The sequence below is a fragment of the Blastomyces gilchristii genome (genome assembly GCF_000003855.2).
Source record: "Blastomyces gilchristii SLH14081 genomic scaffold supercont1.3, whole genome shotgun sequence".
NCBI classification, from domain to species: Eukaryota; Fungi; Ascomycota; class Eurotiomycetes; order Onygenales; family Ajellomycetaceae; genus Blastomyces; species Blastomyces gilchristii.
This window is the reverse complement of record NW_003101680.1, coordinates 3,258,557-3,274,944: the sequence shown is the minus strand read 5'-3', so window position 1 is coordinate 3,274,944 and position 16,388 is coordinate 3,258,557. Positions and strand designations below refer to the sequence as shown.

At 37.1% G+C, this 16,388-nt stretch overlaps 2 protein-coding genes and 1 pseudogene across 5 annotated transcripts; 1 reads left to right on the top strand and 2 right to left on the bottom strand.

Moving 5' to 3' along the window:
- Window positions 1-1,398: 1,398 nt before the first annotated feature.
- Window positions 1,399-4,713, bottom strand: BDBG_02311 (homocitrate synthase, mitochondrial). Of its 3 annotated transcripts, XM_031720734.1 has the most exons (6): window positions 4,496-4,692; window positions 4,028-4,366; window positions 3,728-3,963; window positions 3,482-3,562; window positions 3,336-3,403; window positions 1,468-3,267 (listed from the first exon to the last, which is right to left on the bottom strand). In XM_031720734.1, exons 2-6 carry the CDS (start codon window positions 4,113-4,115, stop codon window positions 2,307-2,309), a joined length of 1,434 nt encoding a protein of 477 aa, XP_031577001.1. In that variant the 5' UTR covers window positions 4,116-4,366; window positions 4,496-4,692; the 3' UTR covers window positions 1,468-2,306. The 3 variants fall into 3 exon arrangements, with proteins under 3 accessions (XP_031577000.1, XP_031577001.1, XP_002627640.1); XM_031720733.1 differs by having other exon boundaries at window positions 1,399-3,267; window positions 4,028-4,713; XM_002627594.2 differs by lacking the exon at window positions 4,496-4,692 and having other exon boundaries at window positions 3,728-3,948; window positions 4,028-4,375.
- Window positions 4,714-4,895: 182 nt separating this feature from the next.
- BDBG_02310 (uncharacterized protein) lies at window positions 4,896-6,737 on the bottom strand. The gene is made up of 3 exons (XM_002627593.2): window positions 6,276-6,737; window positions 6,025-6,165; window positions 4,896-5,900 (listed from the first exon to the last, which is right to left on the bottom strand). Exons 1-3 carry the CDS (start codon window positions 6,376-6,378, stop codon window positions 5,209-5,211), a joined length of 936 nt encoding a protein of 311 aa, XP_002627639.1. The 5' UTR covers window positions 6,379-6,737; the 3' UTR covers window positions 4,896-5,208.
- Window positions 6,738-15,944: 9,207 nt separating this feature from the next.
- Window positions 15,945-16,025, top strand: BDBG_16541 (annotated as a pseudogene). The gene has a single exon. The product of its transcript is annotated as a tRNA-OTHER (tRNA).
- The last annotated feature ends 363 nt before the right edge of the window (window positions 16,026-16,388 follow it).

Sequence of the window (16,388 nt, the reverse complement as noted above, 5' to 3'; positions counted from 1 at the left end):
ATTTCTATTATTGTTTTTATTCTACTTTTTTTTTTTTTCATGGAGGGGTGAGGGGAATGGCATTGGTGCATTTCATCATATCTCTCACCGCATCCTCTTCCTCTCTTCTCTCCCTCTTCCTTGCCATTCCCCTCCCCCCCCCGGCCCCTACCTACCCTACCTAGGTAAAATTCAATTGTGTGATTTGTGATTTGCCAACTGGTGTGTGGGATGGGATAGGTGGGATGGAGACGGTCATCCCATCAGGAACCCGGCCCGGCAGGGGGTGATGTATATATCCCTTCCGGCTAGGTAGAGTAGAGTGTTTTCTTCCCCAATAATAATAATAATAGATAATAAATAGTTCCTGGTGGTTGGTTCGATGAGTCCAGGCCTGCTCTGGCTTACTGGCTGGTTGGCTTATGAATTGGGGGGGGGAATAATATTGAAAGAAGTTATGGGAAATGGTGACAAATGGGATAGAGGAGATATACCACTCCCCCACCACCACCACCAACACCACTATCACCGCTACTATTCACACACTTTGCTGGTTTTCTTTTTTGTGTCGCATCCATCTAGCGCTTGTAGCAAGAGGAGAGGAGAGAGGGGAGAGTGAGAGACTGCCCGGGAAAATAAAGAGGAACGTGAAGAAAAGCAAACAATTCTTATCCCGAGATCGGTAAATATATATATATATATCTCTTCTTCAACCCACACCCACCCCCCTTCTTTTTTTTTTTTTTTTCTTTTCCAATGCCCACGAAAAAGCCTCATTCATTCCGAGATATAATTCCCAAACATCTAAAACATCCAAAACCTAGTTCAGTGGAGGTGGATGTGTGTGGATCAATTCCGTCACCGTGCAGGAACCCAACTTAGTCCCCCCGAACTAGCCCAGCCAGAGCCCATCCATGGCCTCCATTAACTTACTAAAATTATTCCTTTTTTATCCAAGCGACCGCGGTCCAGCCACAGTGGGCAAAAGTGACGTCAGCCGGCGCCGGTGCAACCGCGCTACTAACTACTAGTTACTACTTACTACTACTACTGCACACTGCACAGCACACAGCACACACCACAGCACAGGACACACCCACACACAACTCCATAACTCCATAACTCCGCTGTAATCCTGTAACTGGTACGGAGTAGAGGACGAGGCCTTGCTTGGGGCCCAAGGCTATGGTATGTATGAAGGGTGGGTGGCTCGAGCTTACTGTTGCGTACTGTACGGAGTACTTACGCTGTTATGGATGGCCCATCCCGCTAGACCTCTTTGGGCGACTGGGCTTGGCAGGCCGAGGTCGGTCTTTGCTGCTCTTGTTGTTAAGAACACGCGCTGGGTCGGGCTATGACCACGCGCGGAGATTTGGTTGTTGTGTTAATAAACCACCTCAACTCATTCTCGTTCTCATTCTTTTCTTCGTTCGTCCTCTTGTTGTTGTTGACGTTCTACGGGGTACGAACAGAGTAAGAAGACGAGGATTCCTAAGGTTTAATTAATTGAATTGAGGATTTGAAATTTGGAGGGACACAATGTTATATATATAGATATATATATATATATATATATATTTTTCTTTCTTTCTTTTTCCTTCCTTTTTCTCTGGTGATGATGATTGATGTTCAAGGCGGAAATGGATGGAAAGAGAGAGAGAGAGAGACAAGACAAAAAGAAATAAAAGCTAGAACAACAATTTTAAAACAATTTTAAAATGAAATAGCTGTGGGAAAAGGACAGCAGAGATGAGATACATGTATTAAGAAGCTGAAAGACTAGGAGAGAAATGAAATGGGAGATGGGAGGAATAGGTGCAAGAAGAATAGAACCCAAGCTCTCCTTTTCTCAAAGGCGAAAAAAAAAAGAAAAAAAAAAGAAGAAGAAAAAGGGAAGACGGCTTTTGAAGAAAAGTGGATGTAATGATGCTTGTGCGTGTGTGCGCGCCTGCGAATCTTTTCCGCCTTTTTGAACTTCTCTGTTGTCTTCTAACCTGTTTCTTTATTCATGTATTTCAAAAGAGCAAATGAAAGGATGAAAAAGAGAAAGCAAAGGAAAAGAAAAATGATAAGGTCAAAGGATAAAATGAAGGTATCAAAATAGAAAATGGAACTGATCAAGAGATGTATCAAAACCATAGCCAAACAGAAAATATCTTTTCCCTTCCCAAATCTCTGTCTATCTGCCTGCTTTAGCGATTTCGTCGAATGATCCGATCTTAATTTTGATTGATGGTTTTTATTTTTATTTTTGTTTTCTTGTTTCTTTCGGAAATAAATTCCCCCCTCCTTACCTCCCCCCCCACTGGGTAAATCATCTCTAGCTTTTACGCAGGAACCTCCACCACCTTCCCTGCTTCCTCCTTCTCCTTCTCCGCCAAAGCCTCCTTCTCCGCAGCAGTAAGTTCTAACAGCGGCTTATTCTCACCCAGCTTGATATTCCGATGATAGGCGCGGATAATACTATCCGCATCATCAACAGCAATGGGCCTGATATCTGCTAGCTGCTTAATCTTCGCCGTGCACTCCTTGTACTGGGCGTCAGTCATTTCGATCTTCAGTTGCTGCGCGCGCGACTTGATGGCGTTCCAGCCCGTCAGGCGCGAGGCGAAGTGCACGTAGCGGGTCATGCCGAAGTCGGCTGGGTTGAGGATCTCGTACGTGCTCGGGTTGTTAAGGATGGCCTTGGCGTGGATGCCGGCCTTGTGCGTGAACGCGCAGAAGCCGGTGATGTAGTTGTTGAAGGGGATGTTGACCTGCACGGCCTCGGCGACGAGGTCTTCGAGGTCCTTGAGCTTCTCGAGCTTGTACTTGCTCTTGACGTAGTCGCGGTCCGCGGCGACCATGCGCGCCATGAGGCCGCCGAGCGGCGTGATGCCGTTGCGCTCGCCGATGCCGAGGACGGAGGTGTCGACGTGCGTCGCGCCGGCTTCGAGGGCACAATAGGCGTTGGCGATGGCACAGCCTGTGTCGTTGTGGAGATGGATTTCGATATCACACTTGACGACGCCGCGGAGGACGCGGACGAGCTCGTAAACTTGTCGTGGCGAAGCGCAGCCGACGGTATCTGCGATACCGACGCGGTTGACGCCGACTTGGTCGACGGCAGAGTAGATGGAGAGGAGGTCGACGAGGTCGGATCGGAATGAGTCTTCACTGGAGAATCTGATTTCAATGCCCTTGGACTTGACGAATTCGATGACTTCGATCGCCGTATTCTTAATGTAGGTCATGTCCTTTCCGTGTGAGTGTTCACGGAGATACGATGAAGTGCCAATAACGACGTCACTATTGACTTAGTATTAGACAGATGCTTTGCCCTTGGAAATGGAAATAAAAGGGTATGGTATGCTTACACTCCATCAACACCAGTCTCGACAGCTACCCGGGCATCATCCATATGGCATCGGATATGCGTAAGGATCTATAGCGGGGGTTTGAGGGTTAGTTCTAGATACGCAGGAGCAAGTGGCATTCACACATAGATGTTATGTATACATACCTTGGCCTTCAATCCAAGCTTGCAAATCGCTTCGCAGTCCTTCCTCGATTGTTCTGAAGCACATGGGCTGGTGAGTTCAATCTACCGCATCAATTGCCATTAGTATAAAACGATATCAATGATGATAATGATAGTGATAATAGTAATGAAGCGTTATAGCCAACCCAAGAATATACTGTTGAGAAAAAGAGGGAAAAAATTAAGAATTAAAAAAAAAAAAAAAAAAAACGTGCGGTTATGACTCACATAATCCACACCGAAATCATCCAAGGCCTTCGCAATCTCAATCTTCTTCTCCGTATCAAAGAAGGCATTGGCGAACTGCTCGCCCTCGCGGAGCGTACTCTCGATAATCTTGAATCTTGACACATTGCTCAGGAAGTCTGTTACTCCTGCGTTGTGGCCGTATGGATTCCGGGCAACGTGTGGGTGTGGGTTTTCGCGGGTCTGCACCGCGGTGAATCCGTCTTTAGTGACCATACCTTGACACGGTCAGCAAAGAAATTATCCCCCAAATAACACCAGTATACGATGGGAGAGATATACCGTTGGTACCGTTGGTTCCATTGGTGCCATTGACCTGGCCGTTGGTTTGGCCGTTTGTGGCTTTGGCTCCTGTACAGGTGGTGCACATTTTGTCGTTGTGCGGGGTGTAAAGAGTGTTGGCGGGGAGTGGTGAGGATGGGCGAAGGAGACAGGTGCGGTGTGCGGTAAGGCTGATCAACAGCAGTATCCGGATAGACTCGAAGGGTGTAAGGATTCTAAAGGGAGAAGTCTAAGATAAGAAGTAAAAAGGAGAATATAGAGAGTTGATGAGGTTGTTGAGGATGAGAAGAAGAGGATGAGGGAAAGTTCTGGGGTAGTTACACGCACAGCAACCGCGGTCTGACTCGTAGTTATTAGTTTAACCTGTGAATCACCAAGGAAAAAATAGAAGAAAAAAGACAAAATACGGTAATTACGGCGGCAAAACTGTGGGAAACTTCTTCGATGTGCGCATCTTTGGCCACTCACAGCGGTTTATTACGGTAATTCATAAGCAATGTTTACCAGACAATACCAAACACAATACCTTCCACCAGCCCGCCGATCAGGGTAAGCAGTCTCTGGTTTCTATAACTATTTCTTCCTTTAATTAATGTACTGTACCAGGAATAGATACATAGATAGATGAATGAGAGAAAATTGAACTTCCTTTTCGCCGCTGTGGCATTCAGGCATTCAAATAATACCTGGCTTGTGAAGAACAAAGTTTTTTAAAAATTTAAAATTTTTTTCTTTAGCGTTGACAATCCCTTGTTTCCGCGGCTTATCGCATCGCATTCGAAGCACGCCACAAATTTCTCTTCACCCGGCAACGAAGAACTTCATGGGAAGATAACAGGATAGAAATATAACAACTAAGCAATTGAGATGATTCCCATGTGAAAGAGAAAGCATATATAATAACATACGTCTATTCCTATCATTAATATACATATGAAAATGCAATGCCATGCCCCCGCGCTCGTTAATAAAATGTCACGGAAAACCCTACCAGAATGAGAAGAAGCAGATCAACCAACGGACTGGCTCTGTGGCAGTCAATATCTATACGTAGGAAAGCTATTCATGTCCAACCATACCATAAAATTTCCGGAGGATATTTGTTCCTCTGCAAGAGAAGAGAGTGTTTCGACTCCACCATCCTTCATCAGAGGATCAACAGCCGGGCAAAGTTAAACATTTCACCTCCAGCTCTTCATCCGTGACAGCTCATCCCTGAATACATTCCCTCTGGCCCTTTCCGACTCATTGAATATTTCCGCATCACTCCTAATCCTACCGCCTCGTGGGTCATCCATGTATTGCTCTCCATCATTCAATTCAGCCAGCCTGACAGTCGCAGCAGCAGCAGCAGTATCGCGATCACGTCGTCTCCCTCGTTCACCACCACCACCACCTAGCCTTTCAATCCTGGATTTCCCACCTCCATACCCTTTACCCCTAGACCCCATAATATTCCCTAGCCCAATACGCCTGCTCTTCCTCATGCCAAAACACAGCCCAAGCAAGATAAGGAAAAACACCCCGAGCGCGACCGGCAATCCGATCGTGAGGCCCGCCTTATCGGGCACTGGGGTGGGTGGGGGAGGCGGATGGTGCTTGCCAGGTTTATTCATGAGGGAAATCATGGGCCCTGCAACCGTCTTGGCCCGCTCGTTTGAGCCTGGGTTGTACTCGACGATGTACACGGTTAGGTTATTGCGCGATTCGCCCTGCAACCAGACTTTGTCCATTTGGATCGTGACGAAGCCGTAGCTGTTTTCTCGCCGGTCAGATGTGTAGGCGGAGACGCCTGCCTTTTCGCTGGAGTTGGCATAGTTGAGCCCCACGGTGATCGTGGAGTTTGGGGGGAATGCGTCTGAGTCCCAGGTCACTGTTTCATACGCATTATAGTGGTAAGCAATGAATGATCTTGTCCGCTGTCGCGAAGAGGTAGAGCAGCTCTTTGCGCTTTGAAAATGTCACACCATCTGGGAGAGTGTTTGTTTTTTGCGTACCATAGTATATATCCCCCGTAAACACTTCAGTTTTATTCTTCGGCAGGCAGAAGGGATACTTCGATTCGCGCTGTACGTGGCATTCGGGAGGATATACGCCGTTCTTATCTGAATCGGCATCCTGTGGCGCACGAGCGGTGACTATGTGCAAAGACATGTTGGTATAAGTTTCTTTTTGTCTTCCCTTCAGAATGCAACCCTCTCCTCTATAAATTGGAGAGGGGTGACACACGGGGCGTTAACAAACGAACCATGATTCCCCTGTCTCGTCTTCAACAGCGCACTTGCACCCACTCTACTTCCCCCCAGCGCAGTGGTAAGGGCGCAGATGAGAGTGCCCTGCAACCAGCGCATTGTGCCTTTTTTGCTCCCTTCTCTCTCTCGTTCCTCCCCAGATACGCAGTCAATTGGTGAAAAAGTGGACGGGGTGGGGTGTGGATAATTAGGCCAGAGTAGTTCAGAAATAGAGAAATCCTACCCACCAAAAAAAGAGCCGAAGCGTGATGTAGGGAAGGGGAAGAAAGACGTCTTTACTTTGCAGGAAGAAGTCCAACAAGGAATCAGATCTTGTTATTTGCGCAGTCCATGTTTTTCTCTGCGCGAGGTTACATCCACTCCCTGAATTGCCCTTGCGCTTGCGCTTGCCCTCCAGCCCGGGTTCAGGAGTTCAATCAAGGTTAGGTTGGCGTCGGCTGTGCCTGGTAATATTACGCGCCCTGAGTGAGAGCAGGCAAGGTCCAGGAGGAGTTAAGTCGAGCTATCCGTATTTATGGACGGCGGTTGGCTGGGCTGCGGCTACCAGGGGCGAGCTTGTTTACGGGCTAGGGCATGGATAGTGTAGTTACTCCGTAGTGTGTGGGTATTCGCTATTATTAGTTGTACGCTGTGTGTTCTGGGTACAAACATGACCAGGAAAAGATATTTGTTGACATACGGAGGAGTTGAAGCATATTAGTTAGTTACTCCTACACTGGATTCTGTTGGCCGTTACGGCCGTTGCGGTTAGCGATCCCACTAGATCACGTGACCCACCACTATATTATGTTCTTGTAGATAGATCTATCAATACAACCTTCAACTATTCTACAGATTCATATGAATGCAAAAAGCTACTAACCGTGCCATGCTTACTCACTCTCTGTAGTGAGTGTGCCACAGTGTATGAAAAACCACATCATACAGAAAATATTTTCAATATCTTTATTCTTCATCTTCAAATAATCATCATTAATTATAATCATATCTAAATCTTCTAATTACACTGAGAAGCAGTTGCAAAGAGCTTGTGGCGGGCTGCGCCCGATCAATCATATAGACTATTCCGTTACACTCCACAGATTCCAACCGCTCCATTCTCGATCGCGTACGCTCCGATCCTCGGCCGCCACGAACGCGTATAGATTCTCCGCTCCATTCTCGATTGCTGATCCTCGGCTGCCACGAACGCGTATAGATTCTTCCGCCCCGAAGCCCCACCACATACATCACCACATACATGTATAAATATTCACTTCAATCACTGATTCTCACACTTTCTCTTTCTTTTTCTTCTCTAATGTTTTTCTCTTTGTTATATAAGATCTATATATTATACTGATCAATTCAGTATAGGCCTCTTATACTAGAAAAACATTCATTATCTTCTTATTAAAAATAATTATTCACACATTATCTTCTTATTAGAAATAATTATTCATTGAGAGATATCTGAATTAGACTGACTATGTAACTGTGTCTGAGACTAGAATTAGATTTTTTAATAGTCTTATTATCAATTCAACTGATCTCATTACACAGTTTTAATATTAAATAGTAGTTTTATACTATCTCAGTAAGACTTACTGTCTACTCTTATTATATTTTTCAAATAAGATTATAATTTTCACTTCTCAATTTAAATTATTTTTATTACTTTAAATAACTTTAAATCTTATTTAAGTGTTATTAAAAAGTATTACTTTTTAAAAAATTAAAAATAGTCTAAAAAAAACCTTAAAATGTCTAAAAATAGTAACTTTATACTAAGAATGAAACTAAATAAAATTAAATGAGATTACTTTCTTATTTTTTTTAAGTCATGATTTCATTTTAAAATCTGATATATAGTTACTTTACATGTTTTTTTAATAGTCAGTCTTAGTAAGATTTATATTAAGAAATGTATAAGATTAAATTAAATGAAATTAAATATAAAATTTATAATTCTGACAGTTAGTTTAATCTGAATATATATTATATCTCTGATTGTATCAAGACCTCACTGCGGTTTCACATGACTTATTACTTTTATATGAATAATTTCATTTATTTTACAGACTGTTTAAACCGGGTTTTAATCACTTTATAATATTATTCAGATATATCATAGAAAGATCTGATTAATAAATATAAGAACTTTACTTTTATATAAGATCAGTAGATTACTCTTTCTTAATAATAAAATACTACTAAGATATCACTCTGACTATTCTTACTTATAAAATGAGAGAAGAGTATTCACTTATTATCTATATAGAATAACTAGATACTGACTTCTTATTAAAAAAGTCAGTGATTCATTTTTTCTTCTACTGAAATATATACAAGAGTTACTATGTTTCTTATATAATTTTCTTAGTATACTAAGTAGACTGACTGTGTGACCGTGTCTGAGACCAGGACCAGATTTTTTAATAGTCTCATTACCAATTCAACTGATCCCATTACATGGTTTTAACATTAGATAGTAGTTTCATACTGTCTCAGTGAGACTTACTGTCTACTCTTGTCACATTTTCCAAATGAGACCATGATTTCCACTTCTCAATTTAAATTATTTTTATTGCTTTAAATGACTTTAAATCTCATTTGAGCATTATCAAAAAGCGTTACTTTTTAAAAAATTAAAAATAGTCTAAAAAAAACCTTAAAATGTCTAAAAATAGTAACTTTATGTCAAGAATGGGACTAAATGAGACCAAATGGAATCACTTTCTCATTTTTTTCAAGTCATGGTTCCATTTTAAGATCTGATATATAGTCACTTTACATGTTTTTTTGATAGCCAGTCCCAGCGGGATTCACGCCAAGAAATGTATGAGATCAGATCAAATGAGACTAAATGTGAAATTCATGATCCCAGCGGCCAGTCTAATACTAAGTATCGTATCTGTGATATTCTTATAATAACTCTGTAGTCTATAAGCTCACTATTTAAGCAAGATAATTAAGCTTATTTATACAGCTTCTTAAATAACTATCTCTATATAATATCACTGACTAGTCACTGCTTCAGTTTTATTATATTATAATTTAAATCACTTAATCTGATTATAAGTTTGAATCAGTTAAGCTTTAACAGACTGATATAACTTTATATATCTGTACTGAGACTGATCTGATCTCACTCTCTGAGAAAAACACTACATTATTCTCTAGAGTGTGTACATCTCTACTCTGACAGAAATCTGAGATTTTTAAATCTGCTGCATATTTTAATATAGGCTCTTTAACTATTTTATCACTGTCACAGCCTCTACACATCTACATCTATCATGAAGATAGAGAGATTAAGATCAGAGATTCTCTGAGATATAAGAGAAATATTTTATCTGAATTTCACAGCTTTATCTGTATTCTTAAATGAAAATTCTGCCTTAATCTGAGCCAGTATAATACTCATAAGATATAAGTAATATACACTGTCAATCTTCTTGAAGGTATCTCTGTAACTACTTGAGTCATTAAGAAGAGAGAGCTTGAGTGTACTAATACTATCATGACTTGAGAAGAATTCAAGAACTTTCTACTGAACTAAATCAAAGATCACTGCAACTGTGACTTCACAGTAGTACAGTAGTTTAACTTATTATATTAATAAGATAATAAGAATTCTTCTGATTTTAATATAAGATTTGAAGAATATTGAGAGAAATTAACTGATGATTTGAATTAATTAAAGATACAGCTTTATCTTATGAAGCTGACTCATAAGATGCAGATAATAATATTACAGTATCAGAGTTTATTAATTAATTACACTGAGCTTATCAATCTGACTTCTCAGATCTATTTAAATAATCAATTCTCTAAGAAAAAGATCAATAAGATCTCTTTTAAGTAATTAATAATAGAATCTAAATAACACTGTAACAGCTTCAGTGCAGAGAAAGTAAAGAAGAATTTTAAGTATTCTGATTCTTCACTCACTGTGAAGAAATATTAAAAAAGATTTAATAAAGATCTCTATTTTAACTGTGAAGCTGATGATCATTATATCAGTGATTGTAAGAAGCTGAAGAAGAGAAGAAATTAAGAAGATATCTTCTAAAAGTTGACTTCTCTTCTAACAAACATATTCATGAAAGATAAAGAAGAGAAAGAAATGAAGAATTGATAATTCTCATATTTCTGAGTTTATATTATGATTACAATGTATACTCTGAATGAGGAGATATCAGTGAGATATCTACTCAACTTCAGAGTAAATATTAACTTCATATTCTATTTCTTTTCTTTGATGAAGAGTTGAAAGAAGATAGACTTATCAGATCATGTGAAATTTACTAATAAAACAAAGTATCATCATTTTAACATAATTCAAGTGAAGTGTGTGATCACAGACTCAGAAGAAATCTTTAAGAAAAGCAGTCTACTTCTTCATATTATTAATATCATAGATAAGAATGTCATTCTAGATCTCTCATAATTAAGAGAAAATAATTCTCTTATTGACTGAGTCACTCAGATATAATAGTATCACCTCACTAATAAAGAGACAGTGATAGAGAAATTTAAAGAGTTTCATCAGAAGAATCTTAAGAAAAAGATAGAGTCAATATACTATATAACAGATAATTGAGACTTGAAAATAGATGAAGAAGTCATCACTCTCACTACAAGATTAACAGCAGTATCTGTTATTAAAGACAGATGTATACAATGTCTCTTTACAGATTATAAGAATATCTTTTCAGAAAGAGAAGCAGTGAAGTTTTCTGATATCAAGATATAATATAAGATTTATCTTGAAGACAGTGTAACAGTGTTATACAGATCTCTTTATAGCTTATCTGTAAAGAAATTGAATGTTCTGCACAAATATCTTGAGAAAGTGCAATCAAAGAACTGAATATATTTATTAAAGAGTTCAGCAGAAGCATCTATACTCTTTATACTTAAGAAGAATAATAGACTATATCTATACATAGACTACAGAGGTCTCAATAAGATGACAGTTAAGAATCACTATTCATTACTATTAATTAACAAGATGATTGATCAATTATCTGAAGCAAAGATGTTCTCAAAGATTGATATACAGAATATCTATTATAGAATCAGAGTTAATGAAGACAACATTTAAAAAACAGCTTTTTATACTAAGTACAGTAATTTTAAATATCTTGTTTTATCTTTTGATCTTTGTAATACTTCAGTCATCTTTCAGATCTATATAAATGAGATACTGTGAGGTCTTGTCAACATCTTCTGTATAGTATACTTGAATGACATTCTAATCTTCTTAAAAATGAAGAAAGAATATAATAGTCATGTTCAAGAAGTATTGAGTCACTTGAGACAGTATTAACTCTATACAAACACTGAAAAATGCTCATTCTATATACAGAAGATTGATTTCTTAGATTATATTATTAAAGTGAACAGTATTTCAATGAATAGAAGCTGAATCTCTGTCATTAAGAACTGATCAGTATCACAGACATATTACAAGATGTAGATATTTCTAGAATTTGTGAATTTCTACAGATAATTTATCTATACATATTCACAGATTACTACTCTTCTTACAGATCTGTTAAAGAGAAGTGTGAAAGATAGAAAAATAGAACTGTTTATTCTCACTTAAAACACTGTACAGATATTTGTAGAATTGAAATAAGCTTTTACAAATATTATAATACTGAATCACTTTAATTTCAACTTATTCAGTCAGTGTGAGACTGATACATCTGAGAATGAAATCTGTGAAATCTTTTCACAGTTGACACTGAAGGTCTTTTAACACTGAAAGAATCAGAGAATAATTATTTCTGAGAATACAGATAATGAAATGTCTGTAAGAGAAGACTTTTTCATGAAGTCTATAAGATACTGTGAATAAAGATCAGTGACTTTCTTCTTCAAGAAGTTATCACTCATGCAGAGAAGATATAATATTCATGATTAAGAGATATTAGTAATTATTAAATTCTTTAAGATCTGATGATATTATCTTCAGAGTAGTAAGTACTCAGTGTAAGTTCTCACTGATTATATAAATCTGTGTTACTTCTTGATAACAAAGAGCTTGACAGAACATCAAGCCAGATAAGCAGAGCTGCTTTCAGAGTATGATTTCTATATCTAATATCATTCAGATCAGCTTAATCTCACTGATACACTGTCTAGACAGTCTGATTATAATATTATTGATATAAAGAAGAATTCTATAGAAGAATCTCTGTTATCACTGCAGAAGAAGCTAACTGCAGAGAATTGAGATTCTCTGAAGCTCAGAAACAGCACTGATAAGACAGCTGCATAACTCAGTATAGAAGATGAAAGAAAACTCAGATCTTCACAGAAGACTGACACTGAAGATTATGAGCTTCTTATATCACATCTTATAATTATTGAATTGATAAAGAATGAAACAGTCTACAATCTTTTAACTTAACTACTTTTGAAATTCATTAATAAGTTACAGAAGAGAGATATCTCTACTGCAGCTTGAATTAAGAAGTTAAAGAAGAAAGAATTCAGTTTGAACTTAAAAGAGACAGACTCTGAGTGAGATAGTGCTGCTAAGAAATCAAGTCACTGATAACTAGAAGAATGTGAACTTCTACTACTGAATGATTCAGTCTTCATTTCTTATAGTAGAGTGATGTATCAGAAGTTATTGAGAATTCATTATAATAATTCTTATACAGAATACTTCAGATTAGAGAGAACAGAGAAGCTTCTAAAATATAAATATATTTGAAACAAGCTCTGAGCAGATGTCAAAGAGTATATTAAGACTTATAATATCTGTCAAAGAATAAAGATTTCACAGTATAAGTAATACAGTGAGTTAATATCACTGTCTATTTTAAAAAGCTCATGATAGAATCTATCAATGAATTTCATAGTTAATCTGCTGAAGTTGATAAGAGTTAAAGAATATAACTCAATTTTAATCATTGTTGATCATTTCATGAAAATAGTTAAATATATCTTTACTTATAAAAAGATTAAAGCCTCTGAATTGACTGATCTATTTTTAGATATCATTATTCATAATCACAGTGCTCTGAAATCATTGATAACAAATTGAGAATTTCTCTTCATCAGTAAATACTGATTGACTTTTTACTATCATCTTATAATAAGATATCTTCTCAGTACTGTATTTCATCTGCAGATAGATGATCAGACTGAATATCAGAATCAGTTACTAGAACAGCATCTTTAAGTGTTCTATTTATATTATCAGAATAATTAACTTAAACATCTTCTGATCACTGAATTCATATATAATAATACAAAGAATGTAATCTTAAAGATATCTTCTTTCTATACTTATTATGAATATAATTCTTCATTACTCAGTGACATTGTAAATAATGTTTTAAGAGAGAGAATAGACAGTCAGAATGTTGAATAGATACAGAGAACAGAGTATCTCTCAGTATTAGAAGTAAAAGTGAGATTAAAACTTTTGAATAAAATTTATAAAAAGATGATGAAAAGCATTCACTGCACTCAGAAGTAATAGATAAAATAAGTGTTCAAACTGTCAAAGATATGAACACTTTGCAATCTCCTGTTTCAGAGACTCAAAATGTGCATTCTGTGCCAGAGATCACAAAACTAGTGAGCATAAATGTGAAATATGCTCAAAAAGAGGTGAAATATGTCAACACACTCTGCTTAAATGCTCTAATTGCAAAGAAAAACATGCATCTAGCTCAAAAGAATGTATGTTTGCTCCAAGAACTCAAAAGAACTGGAGAAAAGACGAAACTCAGAGTAAATCTAGAACTGAAGAGAATAGTCAAGCCAGTAAACTCACAACTGCAAGCTCAAAAAGAAGAAACTCTCAACTATCTAAGTCTTCAAACTTCAATTCTCCAGCTAAATGTAAACAGAATTTGAATTCTCAAACTTCTGTTAAGATTAGAGAATTGAGAAATGACTCTGATAATAAACTAGATATAATGCAAGCAGTTGAGATTTCTACTTTTCAGAACAGTTATAATCTACTATCTAATGATAGTGATTAGATTCTACTCTACTCTCTTTTAGTATGAATATACAACAAAAACAATAAAAAAAGTTTAAAAACTCTTCAAAAATCACATTTATTCAAAATAATGTGAATAGAAACTCAAATTACATTTATTCTTATCTTCAAATTACATTTGAATAAAAAGTTGATTTTATACTGCTTCAGGAGCTGAATTTTGATGCTGAGCAAAAATATGTCATTTCTCATTCAAGCTACTACTGCTTTTTACCTCAAAAGTCTGAGATAAAGTCAAGAGTAGTGATCTATGAAAGAAAGAGATTAAGATATTAATTTAATCTAAGATTTGATATCATGTCTGACCCTGATATTCTGGTGAGTGACATTATAGATAAAGAAGATGAGTTTGATACTATACAGCTCATAAATATCTATAATGAAAAGTCATTGAAGAAATATAACAATATCTGAACAATTGATAGAGGATTTCTGAACATTACTTCATCAAGAAACTCTATAATTGCAGAAGACTTCAATACACATCATCTCTGATGAAATTCAGAATGCAAGAGAGCAGTGAGAGCTGATAATCTAGTTGAATGAATCTTTGAGCATTCAATAGATTTGATTAATAAGTCTGATCAACAAACATTCTTTAGAAAAGGCATGAAACAGAAGTCTATTATAGATCTAATCTTCATGTCATAAAATCTAATGAAAAGAAGACTTGTAAACTGGTTTATTAATTCAAATGAGACATCAGAATCAGATCATGAGATTATTCAATTTGATATTGAACTGAGTGAAAAACAAATGAGTGAAAATCCTCTTCTCTCTAATCAGTATAACTTTGAAAAAGCTGATTGAAAAGCAGTTAAAGAAAGCATAAAACTGTTAAAATCTGAAAGACAGAATAAGCTATATTAGAATTCTGATCAAGATATCTCAAATGAAATGCTTGAGAATAGAGTGAAGCTTATTACATCTATTATTCTAACAAGTGTTAGAGATAATATTTCAAAGAGAAAATCTTCTGAGTATTTAAAACCTTGATGAAATGAGAATATCTCATCTAAAAGAAAAGAATTAGCTACTGCTAGAAGAGATTGAAAGAATGATGTAATATCTGATAAAGAGATCAAAGCTGTCAGAAATGAATATTTTTCAGATATTAAAAGAGCTAAAACAGACTGCTGGAATAAATTTCTTAAAGAAGCATAAGAGAAGAAAGTTTTTAAAGCTTTTAACTATACTAAAACAAGAAGTGTAGCAAAACTTCCAGTCTTAGAATATGAGTTTCAGAATAAATCATATACAGTAAACTCTTTTAAGGAAAAATGTCAAGCTTTCATGAGAATTCTCTTTCAGAACTCATCAGATTCAGATTCAGATTCAGAGAAAGAGAATATATCACTTCTTAACTACATTGATGAAAATGACTGAGAATGGCCTGATCTTACATAAGATGAATTAGAGTCAGCTATCTTCTCAAGTTCTGTTAAAACTGCTACAGGTTCTGATTCAATTAATCACTTGATTATTCAAAATACATATTCCTACTTAAAGAATGAATATTTTAAGCTCTTTTTCAATCTCTTGAAAAATGAATATTATTCTGAATGCTGAAGAGAAGTCACTGAAGTGATTCTTACAAAATCTAATAGAAAAACTTCAATTTCTAAGTCATATAGAGTAATATCTCTATTGAGCCAGCGTGGCCCAGTTGGTAAGACTGGTAACCAAGGCCGCACACATTAGAGGTGCGTGGGTTCGAATCTCACCGCTGGCATCTGCCACTTCTTACCCATGAAAGCCCCCATGTAATAGGAGCTGAGCCTAATTAGTAAGGCTTGGTGCGGGGTAGAACTCTCTACTGCAAGTTAAGTCACTAGTTAAGTGAGATTCTGCAAACACTCATCAGGGCCGGCATGAGATGCCAATGTCCTACTATTCTACTGTGCACCTGTCAAGGTTCTAATGATATAGAGTCAAGCCTAATGTAGTGATTATACACTACTTAAGCAAGTCCCTAACTAGGGCCATCATCAGAGCCTAGCTTCCCCTCAAATACAGAGAATGATTTTGAAAACCACTCAACTAGCAGGCCTAGACGCGCATCTAGGCCCTAGACAGAGCACTCTGATAGGCTAGT